This window comes from Perca fluviatilis, chromosome 5 (assembly GCF_010015445.1).
Source record: "Perca fluviatilis chromosome 5, GENO_Pfluv_1.0, whole genome shotgun sequence".
Taxonomy (NCBI): Eukaryota; Metazoa; Chordata; class Actinopteri; order Perciformes; family Percidae; genus Perca; species Perca fluviatilis.
Genome location: NC_053116.1, coordinates 19,614,779 through 19,635,421, shown reverse-complemented (window position 1 = coordinate 19,635,421; position 20,643 = coordinate 19,614,779). Strand labels below are relative to the sequence as shown.

General features: G+C 41.3%; 1 protein-coding gene across 1 annotated transcript; it reads left to right on the top strand.

Annotated features, from left to right (window-relative positions):
* Positions 1-3,398: 3,398 nt before the first annotated feature.
* Positions 3,399-19,776, top strand: bgnb (biglycan b). Its single transcript, XM_039801413.1, has 8 exons — positions 3,399-3,652; positions 10,422-10,686; positions 14,115-14,227; positions 16,800-17,013; positions 17,138-17,248; positions 17,598-17,691; positions 18,194-18,332; positions 18,429-19,776. The coding sequence occupies exons 2-8, from the start codon at positions 10,437-10,439 to the stop codon at positions 18,624-18,626; spliced, it is 1,119 nt and encodes a 372-aa protein (XP_039657347.1). The 5' UTR covers positions 3,399-3,652; positions 10,422-10,436; the 3' UTR covers positions 18,627-19,776.
* Positions 19,777-20,643: the final 867 nt, after the last annotated feature.

Below are 20,643 nucleotides of genomic sequence, written 5' to 3'. Positions count from 1 at the left end.
GCAGCAGTTCATAGTTGAATCAGTCTAGTTAAATCCAATAAGACGTGGCCAGAAGATCAAAAGGAAAGGAGACAGAGAGTTAAAACTCTTTTTCCGTTAGGGAACTAAAGCCACTGGTGTCCTGCCAAACTTGTTGACAAAGTGAGATCAGATCGCAATGTTCTCTTTTTCTCTGAGTCTTGCTGTGTGTATATCGGTACAACTGTATCTCACTTTCTATCTTCTGCTGTTTGTCCCTCGCCCCTAAAGTACAAAATAGCTAACAATGCACCATTCTTCTGTTTCAACATATTTATGATCTCATCTCTGTTATGTGAGTGTGACGTGAATGAGAGCCTTGCCCATAGCATTTTTGTGGTAGATACCCTTAACGCAGTCTTGTTGAAATCCTAACAGAGCAACAACAAAAAAACAAACACTATTGCACTCTCTCTTATTGTTTTCTCTGAAACAACTTCCTTTTGTTCTTCTCCTGTATTATTACCAAAAACTCAGTTCAACGTGAAGTGAACTTGGCAATGTCTAGACGCCTCGATTCACAGTGTCAGATGTGTCAGATGCTTTACACCAAACGCTGCAACAAACATGATATCTGTATTTGCATTTGTCTCACTCACACAAAAAAACGACAAACTAAATACTTTATGAAGGCTGATGGAAGTGCAGTAGTCTCTTTAATTTGTTCATCCACCCGTGCAAAGGCGCAATACACTTTACAGTATGTCAGTTAGAGTAATGGATATAATTAAAATGATAAATGTTGAGTTGTGCTCAGTATGAAGTCGTAATTTCCAGGCGGTGCACTTGCTGTGTTCACTTTCTGGCTCCAGGTATAAGTTTTCAACAGAGAGCAGGGTTTCTGCAGCTCTAAATGAAGAACAGAAGTTCCCCTCCAGGCGCTGGAGTTACAAACACACTCACAGGGAGGAAGGAAGAGAGAGATAGGCAGTTAATAAGAGAGAGAATGAAGCTGGGTTATTGAGATAAAGCAGCTGACAAAGTAAACAAGGTTATGAGAGCACACTACATGCATGGTTTGAATGTGTAATATGAACACACACACACACACACACACACTTTTCTACTTTTCACTCTCAGCCTGGGCGTGTAATCACATGTTAGATTTCTACTTTCAGTCTTGTGCATGTGGTGCTGTCTCCATTTTCCATAATTGTACAGTCATTTTGCAAACAGCACATTACTGTCTAAGAAACTACACATTCGCATTTATACTGTAGTTCCTGCACGTACAGGCAAAGCCGATCGAAACAGCATCAAATCTCTTTTTGCAGTTTCCCTTCTTTGTAGTTTTGCACAGATGGATGCTCCAGCTTTGATCTTAAATCCTTAAACCTCCGGTCCAAAGCTTGTCACATGGGGTATTTTCAAATTTGATAGCTTGCCACTTCAGTGCCAACCATCATACTGTGTGTGACATGGTTAAACTGTTAAACCAATGTCCCATCAAACCCAACAGATGTTTTGCATCCCGTCGAGCTGAACCCAGAGCCCGTTTGTTAAAGAGGTTGCCCCTTAGAGCGGCATAGTGCTTTTCTTCTCCCATGCTCTCTCTGTTCTACCCGGCGACAGCAGCTTCCTGTGTTTGTTATTGGAGGAGGTCTTGGGGGTGTGTGGGGAGGGGGGACTGCTGGCTGATAAAATAAAAAGCATCAGTACACACACAAGCAGCAAAAGAATGTCTTTCTGACTCAGAAAAACATAGGCATAGACATAGGCAGATAGAGCGAGAAAAGGAGAAAGCTGGAGGGTGGAAGAGTGAGAACAGTTTCTTGCTAGAACATGAGATTGGATTCCAGTGTTAAGGGTCAACTATTTGGGGTCAGCAAGAATGTGCTTACGGCAGGGTGCAGGAGAACTAACTGCTCGGTCATCAGCCCTGATGTGCACATCCTTGATATCAAGCAACATTAATGACTATGAAGTAAGCATTGATTGGGCTGAAATCCAAATCCAGAAACACAGTCGATACTTTAATATTATTCTCTTCTTTATCTTGCACAAGCACGCACACACACACACACACACACACACACACACACACACACACACACACACACACACACACACACACACATGCACACATGCATGCACACTCTATGGCAGCACCTACCCAAGAGCTAACAAGTGGGTGTGCAAGAGACACGCTGAACACTCGTAGGACAAAAAAGAGTTTAATTTGGATGCCAAGCCCTCTAGCTACAGACCAACACCATAATCAAGTGAACCACAGCGAGAGAGCGATAGAGACGGGCAGACATAGAAAAAAAGAGTGAGAAACCGAGGACAAAATCTACAAAATGAGGGAGAGAGGAAGCAGAGTGAGGAGGAATGTTATCTGCAAAGACCTTTATCACAACTCTGCCTCCTGCCAACACCCTGCAGGGCATTGATCTGGTCTGCATGCCTTTTCTAGTACTGTGGATACTGCGCTCTTTGAGAGAAAGAAAAGCATAGGCTAACTGAACAAAAAAATAGAAGTACAGGATTGTCGGCCAGCCTCCTCTTGTATCGATATGAATGATGAGGAAAATGATTATGAAGCAGCGGAGACCACGGCTAATGTGCAGCCTACATAGCTGCAAACGCCTGTGTGGGCGATACATACATGGTCGGAAAGTTCCCAGATGGCATGGCTTGCCAAACTTGCTGCCTCGCTCTGGGAGCTGGGAGGAAATCAGAGAGTCAGTGAGAAAGAGCACTTCATCCTGCCAAAATAAAATGTATTGGAAAACTGTGGGAAGATGATGTTTTATGATTTTGGTGGAGCTCGGTGGTATCACCATGTTCTCTCCCAGTAATCAGAGAAAAACGTGTTGCTCTGTGTTATGCAATTAAATAGTGGTTGGTTTAAAAATAAGAATTAAGTATGACTCATCATAAAAAAAATCCTTCCAGACAAGTATTAACAACTAAAACTTCCCTGGAAGTATGAACAGGGATTTTTCTGTAACAGCTTCTTACAGACCAGCAATGTGATAACATTATGATGTATACAGTAGATTAAATCTACACAATTTAAGATAGATAGATAGATAGATACAAGGAAAGAAAGAAAGAAAGAAAGAAAGAAAGAAAGAAAGAAAGGGAAACACCACCAAAATCTTTCTTCACTTTAATATGAAGAAATCAAAAATGTTGTAAAATGTTATTGGTGTAATACTATTAAGTCTATTGTTGTCTATGACTTTTGCATGATGTCACTTTATAAATGATCATAGGAGTAATATTAAATAGCACAACTACTCTACTGTAGCCTGCTATAATACCACAGAACTACTGTACTCAGGCCTCTCCCACTCATCCTCCTCCTTCTCTTTCCTCTATCCAAAAAGGGGAGAAAGGAGGCTGGCTTGTTAACTTTATGGGCTTGACCCCCCCAACTCTCAGTCATTTCCTCGGTGTGGACTGAAACGAGCACACGCACGGTGCCCCGTCACGGTTCACAGTGGCACACAGTGGCGGAGGAGCTGTGGCTGGATGTCAGAGGACCACAGGGAAATACTGCAACAATCCCTAAATGTGATGAAAAAATAGGACTTTAAAAAGAAATCTCCAGGATAATCTGACGCACAGAAAGAGAAACGTTTTTTGTTTTGGAATTTGGAATTAATATCTTATTTTGGTCCATAAGGTAGGGGTGATGTTTTTGTTGTGCTATTCAGTCTTGTAATTGGCAAGGGGCAACCTTTCCTTTTCTAGGCTGATTTTTACTTGACAAAATAATTCTATACAAAGAAATTACAAAGTTTTTGTGACATATAGAAACTTTTAAACTGTAGTTGTAGTGATATCGGTACAATTTGAATTCTAGTAGCTTTAAACTCTACTATTACTTCTTGTTACATATTTTCACATTTGTTATACTTTGGTAAGATTTATGTCATCAACGTTTATATTTTTAGTTAAAGTTATCACATTGTTTACATAGTTTGCAACATGCAACCTATTAAATGTGTATCTTATTCATTTGTTTTTCCCCCTCTCACGATTATTTAATTTAAATTATTATCCATATAATTATCTAGCTACTTAATGTAACCTGTTGCATGGCCGACTGATGCTGTAATTTTTTTTCCAGCTCTTTTTCCAGAGTTGCACTAGATGGCGCAACAAGTCTCCAAAGACTGCTCACTGGGAGCGATCATTAGTAGATGAGATGATAATTAAGCAAAACTTTTCTTTCCACTCACTTTATCCTCAAATCAACGCACCCTTAATCTCTCATCAGACTTTAAATGTAACACAGAGCCTTTATAGGGTCTTTTATGTCCATCCCTGCATCATCATTAAGGTAGAATAATTATAGTGAAACATGCCAATCAAGTCAACCCACTTCTGGTACACATCTGCACTACCCTAAAATTCAGCCTCTGTATATACACACAGCGTTCAGATTGAAATGTGTTGAGAGAACTGTGGCCTGAGAAACTTGCTGTGTTTTATTTTGTCACATAATATGATGCAAACAAACATAAAGTCCTTTACAGGAAGGAGCTTTTAACGTCTCTGGCCCCATTCTGTCTTGTGCTGATGACTTCATGTCCAGCAGTGGTTAACTACCGTGTATGAGCCATTTATACTAGTGTATTTAACTGAGTCACCTTCAATACAAAGACAGAGCAAACAGTTTCTGACTGTGGAGTTGATGGTCAGACAGTGAAAATTATGGTCTACATCAGAATCCGTCTGTTTCCAGACCTTTCAGCCTGTCTGCCAATTAGCCAGCCTGTGGGTTGACCACCCTACACCTGCTTGTCTGTCTGTTCGTTGATTCTCGCTGCCTGTCTGTCCGTTCACCTGTCCGTCTCATCATCATTTTGTCTAAATTTAAACTCACATTATCCCTGTAGCTTATTCCCACTTGTGAGTGTTTTACCCTTATTGATCGGTTTCAGTAGTAAAATATTCCCCTACTCTTACAATTTTAAATTCAAGTCAGTTAAATTCAAGCTCAGGAAATGTTGTCTTTGCCCAGTTTCGACAATACAATTTGCTGATTGTTCCATTTTGGTTTTTGAAAAAATCGTTTACAGTCTCTATTCATAGCCCACTTATAAATGACACAAACTTTGAAATACTACACATTCTTTAAATGAGACTCATCTGCCCACAGACATTGATCTTCAGGTCATTTGTCCGATATGGCCCTTTTATGTTCTTCTGCATTGCTCTGCTCTCTGTTCTGCTCTGGTTAGGCTTCGTCTCTGCAGCCTTAAGCAGCTTGCCACCACATCCAAGCTTGGCGGCATCAGAGAATCTGCCAAACAGTTCCTTTTTTAGGGATAGCAGTCACCAAATTACAGTCGCTGGGACAGTTAACTCCACCCGAACGCTTCTACCAGACCCGCCTAGCACTAACAGCCTGTGTGTCTAAAGAGTACTTGAATTTAGTGTGTGTGTGTGTGTGTGTGTGTGTGTGTCTGTCTGTGTCTGTCCATGTGTCACATGTGTGGAGAGAAGGAGACATGGCATAAGAAAGTGAGGTTCAGAAAAATGACCAGATTATTTTGTAGGTGGACTGTGATTCTTATACCAAATTAAACAGATGGTTTACATATGCATGCGTGCGTGCGTGCATGCGTGTGTGTGGGGGACAGCTTGCTTTCTCACATCCAAACATTTGTGTTTTTTTTAGGTGTCAGACTTTATTGCAGCTTGGATCCTGTTCAGAATAGGATTATGGGTTGGACGAAAAAAATACAACTATCCCATGGAGCGACTCCAGAACAAAATTTAGATTTTATTCTCTGCAACACAATACTAAGCCATGTCAGATATTTTGTGCTCAGTCAGCACTGTGATCCGTTTGAGAAACCCTGTGATGTTAAACGGCATTGAGTGTTGACGTGGCGGCTGCCAATACCAGCGTTGTTGCGCCAGCTGGCACTTTTGGTGAGCTCTCTGTCCCACCTTAACTCTTCTCTGCCAATGCCGTCTAAGGCGCAGAGCTGATGTGCTCCTGAGTATAAATACACAGATATAATGAGCCAGCGTTTTATGACTTGATCAATATTGTAAGGCTTAATGGATTTTGGCATCTGTGGCTCATTGTGGGCCAAAAGTTCAATATTTACTACAGACACAGATAATAACAGCAGTTACATGACATGCAGTGATAAAAGGGGTTTTGTGATGATTTCACAGCTATAAAACTTTCCCTGGAGGAGCAAAGGTGGCAACAATATGAGTCAAAAGAAAGTGGGGGTTGTGTGTGACTGGGTGGAAGGTAATGGTGATTGTCTTTCTCTCGACTGCGGTCATGGGAGATGATCTTGCGGTGATCTTGAGATGATTGTTCTTGGCAGCACAAAGACCATATAGCTTAAATATATGTTTGTTTAGCTTGACAAGGGCAAAGGCTGCCTCGTGGGAAGTCTAGTCGCATCAAAGTAAATGCGGTGGATGTGAGGGCTGACAAGTACCCAGCACTTGATGGATAGTGCATGTAGGAAATGTAAAGCTAATCTCAGAAGCCGGGTGTGGGAAACTCAAACAACTAATACCCTTGTGGGGCGGATTGTTTACCAGATGGTGCTTTCACTGACACCGTGGCATTTTATTGTCAGTCTGCATCCATCTCTGAATCCTGTCTCATATCTTCCCTGTTGCTCTTGCACCACTGGAATTCATATCTTTATAAAAGTGTCTGTCTTTTGTTGCCTCTTATGACCGCTTCAACCACCTTTAGAGGTCACATAAATTATCAGTCTTATTCTCTGTGTGTGTGTGTGAGAGAGAGAGAGAGAGAGAGAGAGAGAGAGAGAGAGAGAGAGAGAGAGAGAGAGAGAGAGAGAGAGAGAGAGAGAGAGAGAGAGCTGACACACCTTTGGCACAGGTGGGGAACTTCCTCCCGTTTCTTCTTAAAAATAATAATAATTCAAAAATAATCATTGCTGCCGAGTAGAGAGAAGCCACCATCTCGTTAAATGTTAAGATGATTCAGGAGTATAGACTGTGGAAAGAAAGCGGATGTGGACAACTGAACACTATACCAACATGTGATTGTTGAACATCTCATTTCAAAAGCATAGGCATTAATCGGCTGCCATAACAGCCTCCACTCTTCTGGGGAGGACTTTCACAAGATTTTCCTGGCATTAGGGATTTGGTCCCTTTAATAGCGTTAGTGGGGCACTGATGTTGAGTGATAAGGCCTGGCTCGAAGTTGGCATTCCAATTCATGCCAAAGGTGTTTTTGTATATTACAGTTTCTGTCAATTTAAAGTCAAAGACAGAGGTTAAACCCTGAGAAAAAAAGTATGCATTTGCACTAGTTTGTCAACATACTTTTGCCCATATAGTGCAGCAAAGACAGCACTGATTGCAAGTGTTGATTATAGACATCTCCCTGTATCTTTTGCAGCTTCATCTCTCATATCCTTCTCGCCACCGCCGACACATAACTCCCACTCTTTCTTTCTGTCTGCCTCTTAATTGTCATTCTACCCTTATTTTGGTCTTGTATAATCTCTCTTCCGCCCCCCACATTCACTCCACAGCACCTCGGAGACAAACACAGTGAACGAGTCAAGAATAGCCGAGCCATCCATCCATCCATTAAACCACTCTTGGCCTTTGGATGAGAGGAGAGGCGAGGCAATAACAATTAAGATTGAAGCTCTTGGTTTGTTTTTGTCTCAGACCGGATGTTTGGTGGCTTACAGCTTAACTGGAAGCAGAGGAGAGGAATTTGTACTTATACACCATGGCCAGACAAAAGTGGTTATTACAGCCAGAGAGGCTGCTTAAATTTGAGATGTAGTTTAGTCTTATCATCATGTTGTGTACATAGAAGCCTTAGTCAGTCATTCCTGGATGATGATGGACTTTACTTGTTCCTGTGTCCCTTTTATTTTCTCACCCATTGTCCCCAATACCTCTGCTTGCAAATCTCCATCCACTTCCACATCTCGACAAATCATTGCACACTCCACAGATTAGGGAAAGGGTGCTACATTTTAAGATTTACAATACTAATTAATCCTCCCACAATGTTGCAAAGCTCAAGTTGCAGAAATCGTAGGTGGTATAAATAAGTCTGGTGGCTTCTATATTCCAGCTCTTTTGTGTGTTGCGTGTCATTGTGTGATACTGACTATATATGCCCTCGTGTCCTTTTCGTTGCATTCTTCTGACCAAGCCAAGGCCAGTGGTGTTTTTTCTTCTGCAAAATGGTATAATTTGACTGCTATTTTTAATGCAGGGAGCAGACTGCAGGGGCCAGTTATTCATGCATTCAGGCCAGGTCTATTTCATGCACAGGCTCTTTGTTTTACATATTTGAATGTGCCTTAGTGATACTTTTTATTCCTTTGAATAGAACAAAAACACTTTAAGCAACTTTAAGCACAATTTGTTAATTCATCACCCACACACTGTGATGCATACTCATTCTTCTTTGTGGAGTGTTTTTGTTCAGGCTCTACTTTTGTATTTTAAAGGATCAGTATGTGTTTACACAACCTTTTTTTTTCATGAAGTGTGGAATGAGAAGCATTTTCCCAACATTAAAAAGCCCTTGAGATCCCCCTCAAAAGCTTTATTATTGGAGTCTCTGCCTTTTAGGCCATTCAAAGCCTTGTGAACAGTCAGGGCGGCCAGACTGGCAGCAGGCAGAGCAAAGATCAAGCAAGCGTTTAAATGGTGTCAAATTAAGTAGAATAGGATTGGGACAAGATGCAGTGAAATTCCAATTGTTTTGATGCAGTACAAACTCCTAAACACACTATCCACGATTTGACTGGAACCTTCACTCCTTTTTTGTGACGTTATTCCTCCCTCTCCTCCCCCGTTTCTCTTTCCCCTGCTCCTTCTTTTCATCCATCTCTTGGTCCTGATAATGCTGAAAGCCAAAATCCGCTCTCCTCTTCCAAAGAAAACATGATTATGTTGCGACAGGATTGTTAACTTCCCTGGAAAGATCTTTTTGCACGCTAACCACTGGCATCAAGACTCCCCAGCCTTCTGTAGGATTAAGGAGCTGGGGATCACAGAAGGTAATTAACACGACAAGGTTAGAGATTATAGGGGTTTAGGTCACCCCAGGCTCCAGTGTAGAACTGGGTTTTGATAGGATTAGCCTCAGGTTAAGAGTCACGATTTCCCGCTGTAAGGATTAATTGGCCTGGTAATAATTTGGTTTTCTAGGAACACAATCTTAGCTTGAGTAGGAGGGAGGAGAGGGTGGCGGTATTAGTTAGGTCAGTGCATGCAGGATAAACCAAGGAAACAAACACAGACACATGCATGCTCACACGTCTGGTGACCTCAATCAGCTGTGTGTGTGTGTGTGTGTGTGTGTGTGCACAGCTATGACATCATGGAGTCTGTGTTTCATGACATGCATACACACTCTAAACACATGCATGCACACAGACGCTCTTGCACATGCACACCCAGTTTCCCCTCTAAATGAATGGCGGCTTTGTTTAACTGCTTGGTTGCAGGAATACATTTTTCCACTGCTGAGGTGATGTCCTCGACAATATCCGATTGGTCAGTGAGAAGTGACCTACTCTCTTGGGACTGGACTCGGTGTGCAGGAAGCAGACAGCGACATTTTCTCGGTGGTTTAAAGGACTTTTAATCCCAGAGTCAACTCCTGGCGAGTTTCCCTGGGGGAATGAGTCCATTTCTCCTCTACAGCCTGCAGCTCCTGGTCTTCCTGTTAGGCGTGGTATAAACAGCAGGACTTTATGATTAAGGATAAGCAGACCATTTCATAATATTTTAATGTCCATTTATCACTGACCATTATCCTTAGCTATGAATTTGAAGCCCTTGCGCACATGGCTGGAAGGAAGCCCCCCACCACACACACGCACACGCACACGCACACACACACACACACAAAACACACACACACACACACACACACACACACACACACACACACACACACACACACCCTCCTACTCTCTGTGTGATACGTATGAACCTTGTCGCCCACATGTCCTCATTAAGTACAATACGCACAGCAGACTATACATGGCAGCATGATTATTTGCCCTCCTCGGTCCCAGGTTTTCTGGGCATCTGTGGACATCTGGATTAACACAACGTTTTTGGCCCCAGGGATGGGGCCCCAGGACAGTCACCTGCTTTTCAACCTTGCTCATGCACTTTTCCTTTTTTGTCATTTTTTGACATCCCAGAAATTTCAATGCCAAATAATAATAAGTAACGCAATATAATTCAAGCCATCTAAAATGACAATAGAGTTAAAAGTTTCAACAAAAACTGAACATTATAACCTTCATGAATTTAAGTTGTATGTTGGGCTGTTGTATCAGACTGCATTCATTTTACTTGCTTTACCTAAAGAACTGGCAACTAAAAGCTGTTTACATTAATGTACAATAAAACATATTTTGCTCTCCTTCCTTCTTGTGTTTTCTCAGGTGTATAAGTGAAAGATGTTGCAACATTGCACCCTCCTGCTGTTGCTATGCGTGGCTCGGCTGCTCTCCACCTCCTCGGCCCTGCCCTTCGAGCAGAGAGGCTTCTGGGATTTTGCCATGGACAGCATTGACAGTGGCGGGATGATGACAATGATGAGGGATGAGGAAGAAGGCTCGGCTGTAGAGGAGATCCTCCCCCCCGACATACCTGTGTGCCCCTTCGGCTGCCACTGTCAGCTCAGGGTCGTCCAGTGTTCTGACCTCGGTCAGTGAGAGAGAAAGATGCATGTCTGTGATGCTTTGTCATCATTAAGTATGTGTGTGTGTATTTGTTTGTGTGTGTGTGTGGGCTTGTTTAACTATATTTGTGGGGTCCAAAAACCGTAAGTCCAGTATACTTGTGGGGTCCTGACAGCTTTGTGGTTCCAAAATGCTGGACCCCACAAGTTTAAAGGGCTGTTTGAGGGTTAAGACTTGGTTTTAGGATTAGGGATATAATTAGGTTATGGTTAGGGTGAGGGTAAGGGTTAAGGTTAGGTATTTAGTTGTGATGGTTAAGGTTAGGGTAAGGGTTAAGGTTAGGCATTTAGTTGTGATGGTTAAGGTTAGGGTAAGGGGTTAGGGAATGCATTATGTCAATGACGGGTCCCCACAAGATAGTGCCACAAACCTCTGTTTGTGTGTGTGTGTGTGTGTCTGTGTATGTGTGTGTGTTGTTGTGTGGGGTTGTGTGTTTGTGTGTGTGTGTGTGTGTGTGTGTGTGTGAGAGAGTGTGTGTGTGTGTGAGACTGTGTTTGTGTGTGTGTGTGTGTGTGTGTGTTGTGGGTGTTTGTGTGTGTGTGTGTGTGTGTGGGGTTGTGTGTTTGTGTGTGTGTGTGTGTGTGTGTGTGTGGAGAGTGTGTGTGTGTGTGAGACTGTGTTTGTGTGTGTGTGTGTGTGTGTGTGTGGGGGTGTTTGTGTGTGTGTTTGTGTGTGTGTGTGAGTGAGGGTGTGTTTGTATCTAGAGGTTCGGACAAAAAAGCAGATGAGTCGATGACAGAGTGAGTGAGCATGACCCGAGCCTTGCATGACTTTCATAGCTCCGGGGAATAAAGTCCCCACTTTGGTGTATTATCTAAGAGAGGAATTTCTTCCTTGGGATAATGCTGGTGTATTTTATCAAGTAAAGGCATGTCTTTGCTGATAGATTTTGTGTTTCAGACTTTGTGTGTAGATGCAGGGTGGGAGAGGAGAGAGGAAAAAACTGAGGCAAGAGGAGGGAGGAAAGAAAATAAGAGAGAGAGATGGAAAGGGATTAAGAGAGGGAGAGAGGAAGGTAAAGAGAAAGACGAAAGGGGACACTTTGATCGGAGGAGATGAAAAGTTTAATATCTCATCACTGTCTTTAAGGAGCTGTTTCATGTTGTTTTTGGGACTAAACGGGATGTTTAATGGTTACCCAAATACAGGAGGGGATGATGGAGGGAAGAATTAGTTAGTTTAAAGGGGTTTAAAGATGGAAGAAGATTGATAGAGACAAAGGTTGTGTTTATGTGTTAGGATAAGGATGAGGGTTATGGATATTCATAGTTATGAGTTCCACTAGAATAATGGATACAAAAAACATTAAGCTCTGTCTTTTACCCACAAATATATCTATCTCAAAATATGATTTATTTTGTCTGCAACTTAAGTTGAGTCATGTTTCCATTCAAGCATATGCTTCCTGCTTCTGGATATTATAAGTGCATGCTATGCTTCCTCTGTCTATTCTTACAGGACAAAATAAACTACATTCAGTCTTATTTATGGATATAAAGATTCCTCACTTTATACTACTGGCTATATAACTCTAATAAGCTGTCTGTGTTTAGACATAATGGCTTTGTCGAATCATAATTTTACAAGCTCTATATATTTACTGTCCCTGGTCTCTCTGCTTGCGGGTAAATGTGGAAGCGTATAATTTCCGAGATGTCGAGTGCTTATTTAAAACAGTTGTATTTTGGCGGTGGCGTCTGTCTCCTCTCAATGTGCATCCCAGCATCGATGTCAGGCATTTGTGTTGAGGGGCACTGAGGTTTAAGAGGGTGCTAGTTTTGTCAGTTTGTGGTAAAGGCTTTGAGATTTGTGGCAGATACGGGTGACGCACTGTGGTTTGGGGTTTAGAGGGTTAAAGAGTGTGGGTGAAAGATTTTTCAGGTTTGTTTATCATGTCTGTTTGATGCAGGCATACATATTTGAAGGTTTACAGTACAGCTGGCAGGATGCATCTGGAAAGCTGCAGGTGTTGGCTGGAAGGTAAATAGTTCCACATGAATCCACCTGGTAACATTGAGCATCTTTAGAGACCTTTACAGCAGCTCAATGTTATTAAACTTGAAAAAAACCATAGACTGAGTTTGGTTTATAATTAGTGTACCTAGGATTAAAACTTGATGTTTAATCTACAATTTAAATGAATTTATCTTTGCTCTCTGATGGCAAAATCTTTAAAAAAAGCTTTAGTTTCTTGCATAAAGCTACACTTTAAAGTTCCAAGCCTCCTCAGCCACTGCACCAGATCTCTCAGCACTGCGTGGACGTGGTTTGTACAGAATGTCAGAGGGGCTGCTAAGGGTTTGGTCCTGTGTGGTGACATGGAGGGTGTGGCACAGTACAGCCAAAGCCATATATCTAAACTTAACTCTAGATGGACAGCTCTGGGTAGAGTCCTGTGGGACAGATGTGGTTGGTGGCAAACTGGATCCCAGTGGGACAGCTGGCGTCCTCTCTCACCAGCGGGTCTGGTTGCATCATGGTCGTTGACCAGATGAGGTTGGCTCTGGTCAGAATTGGCTTACCGTGGCCTGTCTGTGCCACTGACCACATCAGATACACTCATCCACATGTCCTCTGTGATGTGGTCTTGTTAATGATCACTGGTTGCTGGTGTTTGTGGGTGTGCTGAGTCATTTTTCGACAGAGATCTCCGAATGGAACAATGCAGGTGTATTTCTTAACGCTGTCTGCTTTTTGTAACCCATTCTTAGCCTCAATGAATTTATTGCTTGGTAAACAATATTCACAAGCAACCCTAACCATAACAGCTCTTGGTATTTATGCTTGACACTGATTATTAACTGCACATTTTCTCTACTTCTTCATTAGTTCTTAGCAGGTGTTTTCTGTCACAAATTAAGACACTTAGCGCTGCAGCTTCACCACTCACACATTAACACACACAAAGCTTGTATTTTTCTGTTTCAATGTGTCAGGGTTGTGTCCGTCTCCATTTTATTTGATGTGTGATTTTGCTGACGGTATTTAAGTCACATCCTTTGTGACTTCTGTCAAATGGAAACCAGATGGAGAACATCTGGTGTCCCCATCTGGCATGTCTTTGTAAGTAACAACCAGTAATGTTAGTTATGTGCAGCTTTGACGTCTCTGTGTGACCTCCATGACTGTGTCTATGTCCACCTCTCATTAAAATAATAGACGAGAAGGCCCAAAGTGCTCATTTGAGATTGTGTGGGAGTGTGATTGGGTTCATGTTTAGGCCTGATGGAGGTTTTTAAAACACACAGTGACTATTTATTTTCCAAGGTCTATGTCTGACTAAGATATCCTAAAAGCTTGTCCACTGAAAACAAACTGTTTTTAGGGTGTTCACCATGGAAGCATTTAATGGAGTATGATTCCCTTCTGTGTTTTGATTGGTCTTGTCTTCAGGTCTGACTGAGGTGCCAAAGAATATTCCTCTGGACACCAAGTTCTTGGACCTGCAGAACAACCGTATCACCGAGCTGAAAGAGAATGACTTCAAAGGCCTTACTAACTTATATGTAAGATACACACACACAAACACACACACACACACACACACACAAACAAACACACACACACACACACACACAGTCCAGTGTCCAACATGACAGCAGTAGGTCATAACCTGTCTCAGGCAGAGTAGTAGTTCAACTCTATGTCTCCATAGATGAAGGGAGACATAACATCTGTATGATAAGACAGTGTTGCCTCAAGCGCGCTATCCCACCAAGGTCAGGGGAGGAAGTTACATACACATATGTAGCCCACTCACTCAATTCTAATTGGTTACAGGATTATCATGTGCCCCGTTAAATCTGATAGATCCGTTGCATGGAGATGAATTGGTGAGGGGTACTAACATTTAAAATTAGGATGTGTCTACAGCAGCCAACAAATTCAGGCATATGACTCTGACTAGGGTGCAGAGAGGCCTAATTAGCTTTTTATATTAGCTATACTGTTAATGTGAGCCTAAAACTCCCATGCATTCATTCTTAGCCACTATATGTCGTATTTAACACATGTATCACATTACTATCACACCTGAATAAACATTAAACCACATTGATTGAATGTCATACAAGAAAATGTTTATTCCAGAATCAGGCAATTTAACTCTTTAAAATGTCCTTATGACCCAAAAGAAATCAAACAAAAATACACCTGGGGTTTTTATGTAATACTCAGTTTGTGGTACCACAACGTTGGCGCGCTTGTTGGAGTTAATTTGAAAACCTTTAAGGAGAATAGTGTCTGTACTCACTGTTCCTTGGTAACTCAAAAAAGCTGTTAGTAGCAGTCTTTTCAAACCCTAAGCTGTACTATGTAGAAACCTGTCCTGAGTCTCTGTTTGTGTGCAAAACTCAGGCTCTTCTGCCATGTGGCAGCAAGTCCTGAGCACCTCTACTGCAGCAGCATAGGTGGCAGCATCCAATGTACACTATCCATAAATTCACAAACACTAATGAGCCTACTAAAGCTTAACTATAAATGTCCATATCATTACCATTATCAATGTCCATACTCACTCAGAAACTTGGTGGAAAAGTAGGTTTCGGCACACACGCAGTCTCTTCTCCTAGCTCATGAGGTTGATAGTTAACTAGCTAACTTATTTTCAAAAGTCCACACGTGGCTATGACGCGTTATTATGGATCCCACGCAGCTTCTAGGCAAGTCCCACGCTACGAAGCAGCCATATTGGTTGGGGTTAGGCATTGACCTCAATTAGTTAAGGTTAGGATAGCCGACTGGTCAGGGGATAGGACCTGAACAAATCGGGTTCCATTACCTTGCGTATGCAGGGACGCTTGGCCAATAGTAGTGTGTGAATGCTATTGAATGGCGGCTCTTGCCTAAAAGTTGCGTGGGTTCCATAATAACACGGCTATGACACCTGGCTGCATCCAATAAGGAAGAAAAGCCCCTGAGATGTTCAAGGGCTACTTACAACAGAGGACATTTCAGCATCTTTCAAAACTATGTGTTTCTCTATGTTTATGCAAAAGTTATTATATACCAGGGACAATTGAACCAGCCCATATGTTTTTGTTAACAGAAATACAGATCAAAGAACAATATATAAACAAATTTAGCAGGATGCTACACATACTTACACATAACACTCACTAACATTCATACACACAGAAACTGCAGTAGTGACACACAAATAGAAACCCTGGATAAGATGTGTGAACCAGACGCTCACAGATGAATCTTCTGCATGTGATCTTGGGTACTTACTATGTTACTTGTTACGTAGGTAAGAATAGTTCTTGTAAATGATCCAATAGCATCTTCACACATGCATAGATGAGTGAAGAAGGATAAGGTTCTTTGTTATTATTAATCTATAATCTTGTATTTCCAGCATGAGTTTGCATACTCCTTCAGGAAGACAGGTACTTCAGAGTTGGGACGGCAGTACATGACACTACACTGTGGTTAAAAAGTACTGCTTAATCCTTAATCGAGATTTTATAAAATGCTTCTGTGTTAGTCATCAATAATGTCCCACTGAACATTAGACCAGCGCTTCTCAAGGATGTGTTAACGACTCAGCTCAGCTTGTATTGGCTTTGGTAGTGTGAAATACCATTATGACCCTCTGTTTCCTCGAGGATTTAGAGGTTCATTTCCTTTCTTTTTCACCCTCCACCGCCCTTCACTCTGAGAGCTTTAATTGTATCAAGTTTGAGCCTAAAGCCAAATGGGAGTATTCAAGCTCACATCCTTGCCTCTTTGAGCAGAAAAGCTTTGCTCACTCCTGACCCGCATTCAAGAGCGCGCCCCAAGAGCAATATTAAGTCTGGCAGCGTAGGAAACTCCTGACATGACATTATACAGTAGCATCTCTATTAAGGTTGGTTTGCCTCAGCCTACATCTGTCTACATCTTTCAGCCAGCACAGGAGGAGAGACCATCTGCTGGATGATGGATTGTTGCTGGATCTAACTTAATTCACTCAAACACATTCAGTCCTTGTGCATTCTTTATATTATTGTAGCTTTCTTACTTTTCATTTTCTGACTGTCTGCTAAAGTGGTTGTTTAACTTTGCCTCTCCATGGCTGCTGTCTTTTTTTTTTAGGGTTTGTCTCTGAGGAATAACCTTATTTCCAAAGTCCACCCCAAAACATTCGTGCCTCTGAAGCACATGCAGAAGCTCTACTTCTCCAAGAATCTGCTGACCACTGTCCCCAAGAACTTGCCCGCCTCTCTGGTTGAGATAAGGATCCACGAGAACCGCATCAAAAAGGTGGAAGCTGGAGCCTTCTCAGGACTGGGCAACATGAACTGCATAGGTCAGAAATGCTTCACCAAATCTAAGCACTACCCTGTGGAGCTCACCACTGCCTTTGCCACTGTATGGAAGATTAAAGAGACTGTATTTTATTTCATGCCATAAATATTCCCTTCATCTTGCAGAAATGGGAGCAAACCCCATCCACAACAGCGGTTTTGAGCCTGGAGCCTTCAAGGGACTGAAACTGAATTATCTGCGTATATCAGAGTCCAAACTGACTGGGGTGCCAAAAGGTAACAACTCATCTGTGTAACTAAAATTTTAACATATATTCAATGTATTCATCTTTAAAGGAATAGTTCAGCATTTTGGGAAATATGCTTATTTGGTTCTGGAAGGCAGATTTCTTTAATGGATTTTGTTTTTGGACAGAGCCAGGTTAGCTATTTCCCCCCATTTCCAGTCTTTATGCTAAGCTAGATTAATCGTCTGATAGTTGTAGCTTCATGTTTAGCTGACAGACGTAACATTGGAATCAATCTTCTCATCTTCTCTAAGAAAGCCACTAAGTGCACAAAAAAAGGAATGGACAGCTGTGGGGCAAGATCAAATCTCACCCATGTTCTGGTGTCTTTCTTTCAGAACTACCAGATAGTCTCCATGAGCTTCATCTGGACCACAACCAGATCCAGGCTGTGGAACTGGAAGACCTGAAACGCTACAAAAACCTGTACAGGTATCTTTCACACTTCAACATCTTACTCATTTTTAATCATAACTGGTTTTTTTTTGTATTTTTTATTTTTTTTTTGTTTTTTTTAACCCTGAGGGATTTATTTGCATATCTGTGAAGTATTATCCTGTGGTTTAAAAGGTTACATTGTAGTCAGCAGTGCCCCTCAGGGGTAATAATATGAACTACATTGACATGCCACAAAAAAGTGGCAGGATAAGTACTAACTAGTTTATACTTGTGTGGGCTTTCGCAACGCTTTCTCTTACTTCCTTTCTACACTCTTCTCTATTCTTTAATGTGATTTTTTATAGTCACAGGAGTATTGCCAGGCTGCTGTGGCCCTAATTCTCACCAGGCTTAATATCCCTTTCTTGCAGGGATACTTATCAGGGAATTTGCAGTTACTCCAGCTCACATTAGTAAAACAGTTCAGCTTCATGTACAATGCAGTGGCCTGCTTTCTGCCTATATCACTTTTCTCCTCTTGTCTTACTTTTTCCAGGTTGGGCCTTAGCTTTAACCATATCCGTAACATCGAGAACGGCAGTCTGTCCTTCCTCCCCAGGCTGAGAGAGCTGCATCTGGACAACAACCGCCTCACTCGCGTCCCCAAAGGCCTCCCAGAAATGAAATACCTACAGGTGAGTCTAGCACGCATACATTTTATTTCCCATCTGAGATTGAATGTTTCACATGATGCTCTACTCACCCTCGACTTCGCCACACTTGCTTTCCAGGTGGTGTACCTCCATTCCAACAACATCAACCAGGTGGGCACGGATGACTTCTGCCCTCGAGGATTTGGGATGAAGAGGACATTCTATAACGGCATCAGCTTGTTTTCTAACCCTGTCAACTACTGGGAGGTGCAGCCTGCAACGTTCCGCTGTGTCAGCGACCGGCTGGCCATTCAGTTTGGCAACTACAAAAAGTAAAGACAGGAGGATACAGAGAGATGGAGAGAATGAGGGGAAGGTGATGGCGGAGGAGGAGATAATTTAAATAATGAAAAAAACTTGAGAGATGGAGCAAAGGGAATTCCTATTTGAGATTATTATCTTTATTATTGTTTTTGTAGAGAGGATAAGTTATGGAGAGGGTGGGCAATAAACTGTTGAAATAGAAAGAGAAGTGAAGTTTTCCCCAAGCCTAAATCGATGAAAAATGAAAACCTGTGAAGCATTTTTCATTCCATATTTTTTACACAATAGTGCTTATTGTGAAAGAAGTCTTTTTTTTAATTAATATTTTGGTTAAGATTACAAGTAAAATATAGAAAAGCAATACATTATAGATTTTTTATATATACATAAAAAGGAGATCTGTATGACTTTCTGTATGGTGCTGATTTGGGAGATAAACAAGAAATAGACAACGCATTGTCTCTGTTTCACTGGTCTGAAGCCATTTGGCATCAACTAACTAATCACAGATTTTGGGCTGTTTTCCACCATTTACAAAGACAAAAACAACTGCACAAAATGTAGAAACTATTATTCACCTTTATCAGTTCAAAAACATTTTTTGTATATATCACAGATTTTGACATTTTAAAATTCCCCTCATCAGTGCTAAACATCTTTTCTCATTGATCCGAGGTAACTGAACCACCAGCCTAGCCTGCCTGTGTAACGTGTCTATTATGTGCCTTTACTAAACATTATGCTCTCTGTATAATACTTTAATGCAGTATTCCTTGAGGGGACACTAGTGGTAGTGGTTTTTTTGCCCCATTTAGAGAAAACACACATCCGCTTTGCTTTGAGACAATGAAGGCAGTGTGTTCACATAGTGATACGAACAATAGTAGTGTTGATGCATTGTTTTGCACAGTTTTTTTTTCCTTCTGTTATGCTTTATCTGCTTCAGGGTTATTGGAGGGTTAGATGGTTTACATTGGTAGACCTATGTGGAACTACTTTAGCCATTAGAATTCTGTCCTGTCTCTGTACTATAATCTGACAAGCTACTGCTGCATGTGAATAAAGACATTTTAGCCTGCTGCATAAAGCCAGAGAACAACTGATGCCCCTGGGTTGGATGCTGTGTGTAAGAAATAAAAAATTGATATCAAACGTGGAAAAATTTTGATAAATGAATCCAAAAGACTTTTGGATTGCACACATGCACAACGCGGCCACATTACATGCATTATTTGACAATAACTGATTATTTGGACATTCGTGGGATTCAATCCTAAGGTGTATGAGAGAGAGTTGACACAGCGCTGTGGAGATATAATAATGATATTTTAATACTGTGGACAGTGAAATTCAAATATAATATTGACTTAAAGTCATGAATGTGTCTTCAATTTAAATCCATATCTATATGAGCATTTCATCTGATATAGGAAAAGGAAAATAAAGTCAAAATAGTCATTCAGAGTCAATATGACAGAGTACTGAAGCTGTCTTCAACTGTGAGTCTTTTTTTCTTCGATGAAAAGAATGAAAAAGCAGTGTTTAATTAGATTTTTGTGTGTCACAATTGTTTTTGCCTTCACCAGAAGTACTACAGTTGTTTGTCACATTCGTCCTGTAATGTGAGATTCAATCCCACATTTTCACGCTCTTCCCCAGAGGTCTTCTGCTTTCTGTGTGTCTTATGCTTTCGCACTGATGAACACACAGAAAAATAAGTGGAGCAGGGTGAATGAGCAATTAGCATAAAAAAGTAAAAAAATGCCCACTACATATTAACCATGTCTGCAACATGTTCACTGCTGATGACGAAATGACGTAGCGCAAACATGCAGACTAAGATAATGTATAAGAGATATTGTAATAAGTCAAACTGCATAGGCTATTATCATAATTCTGATGAACATTATGATTAAACTGATGCTCTATCTTATTAACTCCATAATTAGCCTACACTTTTTAAGCAGGTTTTTGTGATGTTTGGAAGTTACGGTTTAAATCCTGCTTAGATCTTTATTTAGCCTTTTTC

What these genes read in the sequence shown, in the direction of transcription:
- bgnb (XM_039801413.1), top strand. Translation starts at nt 10,437, where the DNA reads ATGTTGCAACATTGCACCCTCCTGCTGTTGCTATGCGTGGCTCGGCTG. An exon ending in CGTCCAGTGTTCTGACCTCG is followed by an intron (nt 10,687 to 14,114) that starts GTCAGTGAGAGA and finishes TCTTGTCTTCAG; the next exon opens with GTCTGACTGAGGTGCCAAAG. An exon ending in CGCTACAAAAACCTGTACAG is followed by an intron (nt 17,692 to 18,193) that starts GTATCTTTCACA and finishes TACTTTTTCCAG; the next exon opens with GTTGGGCCTTAGCTTTAACC.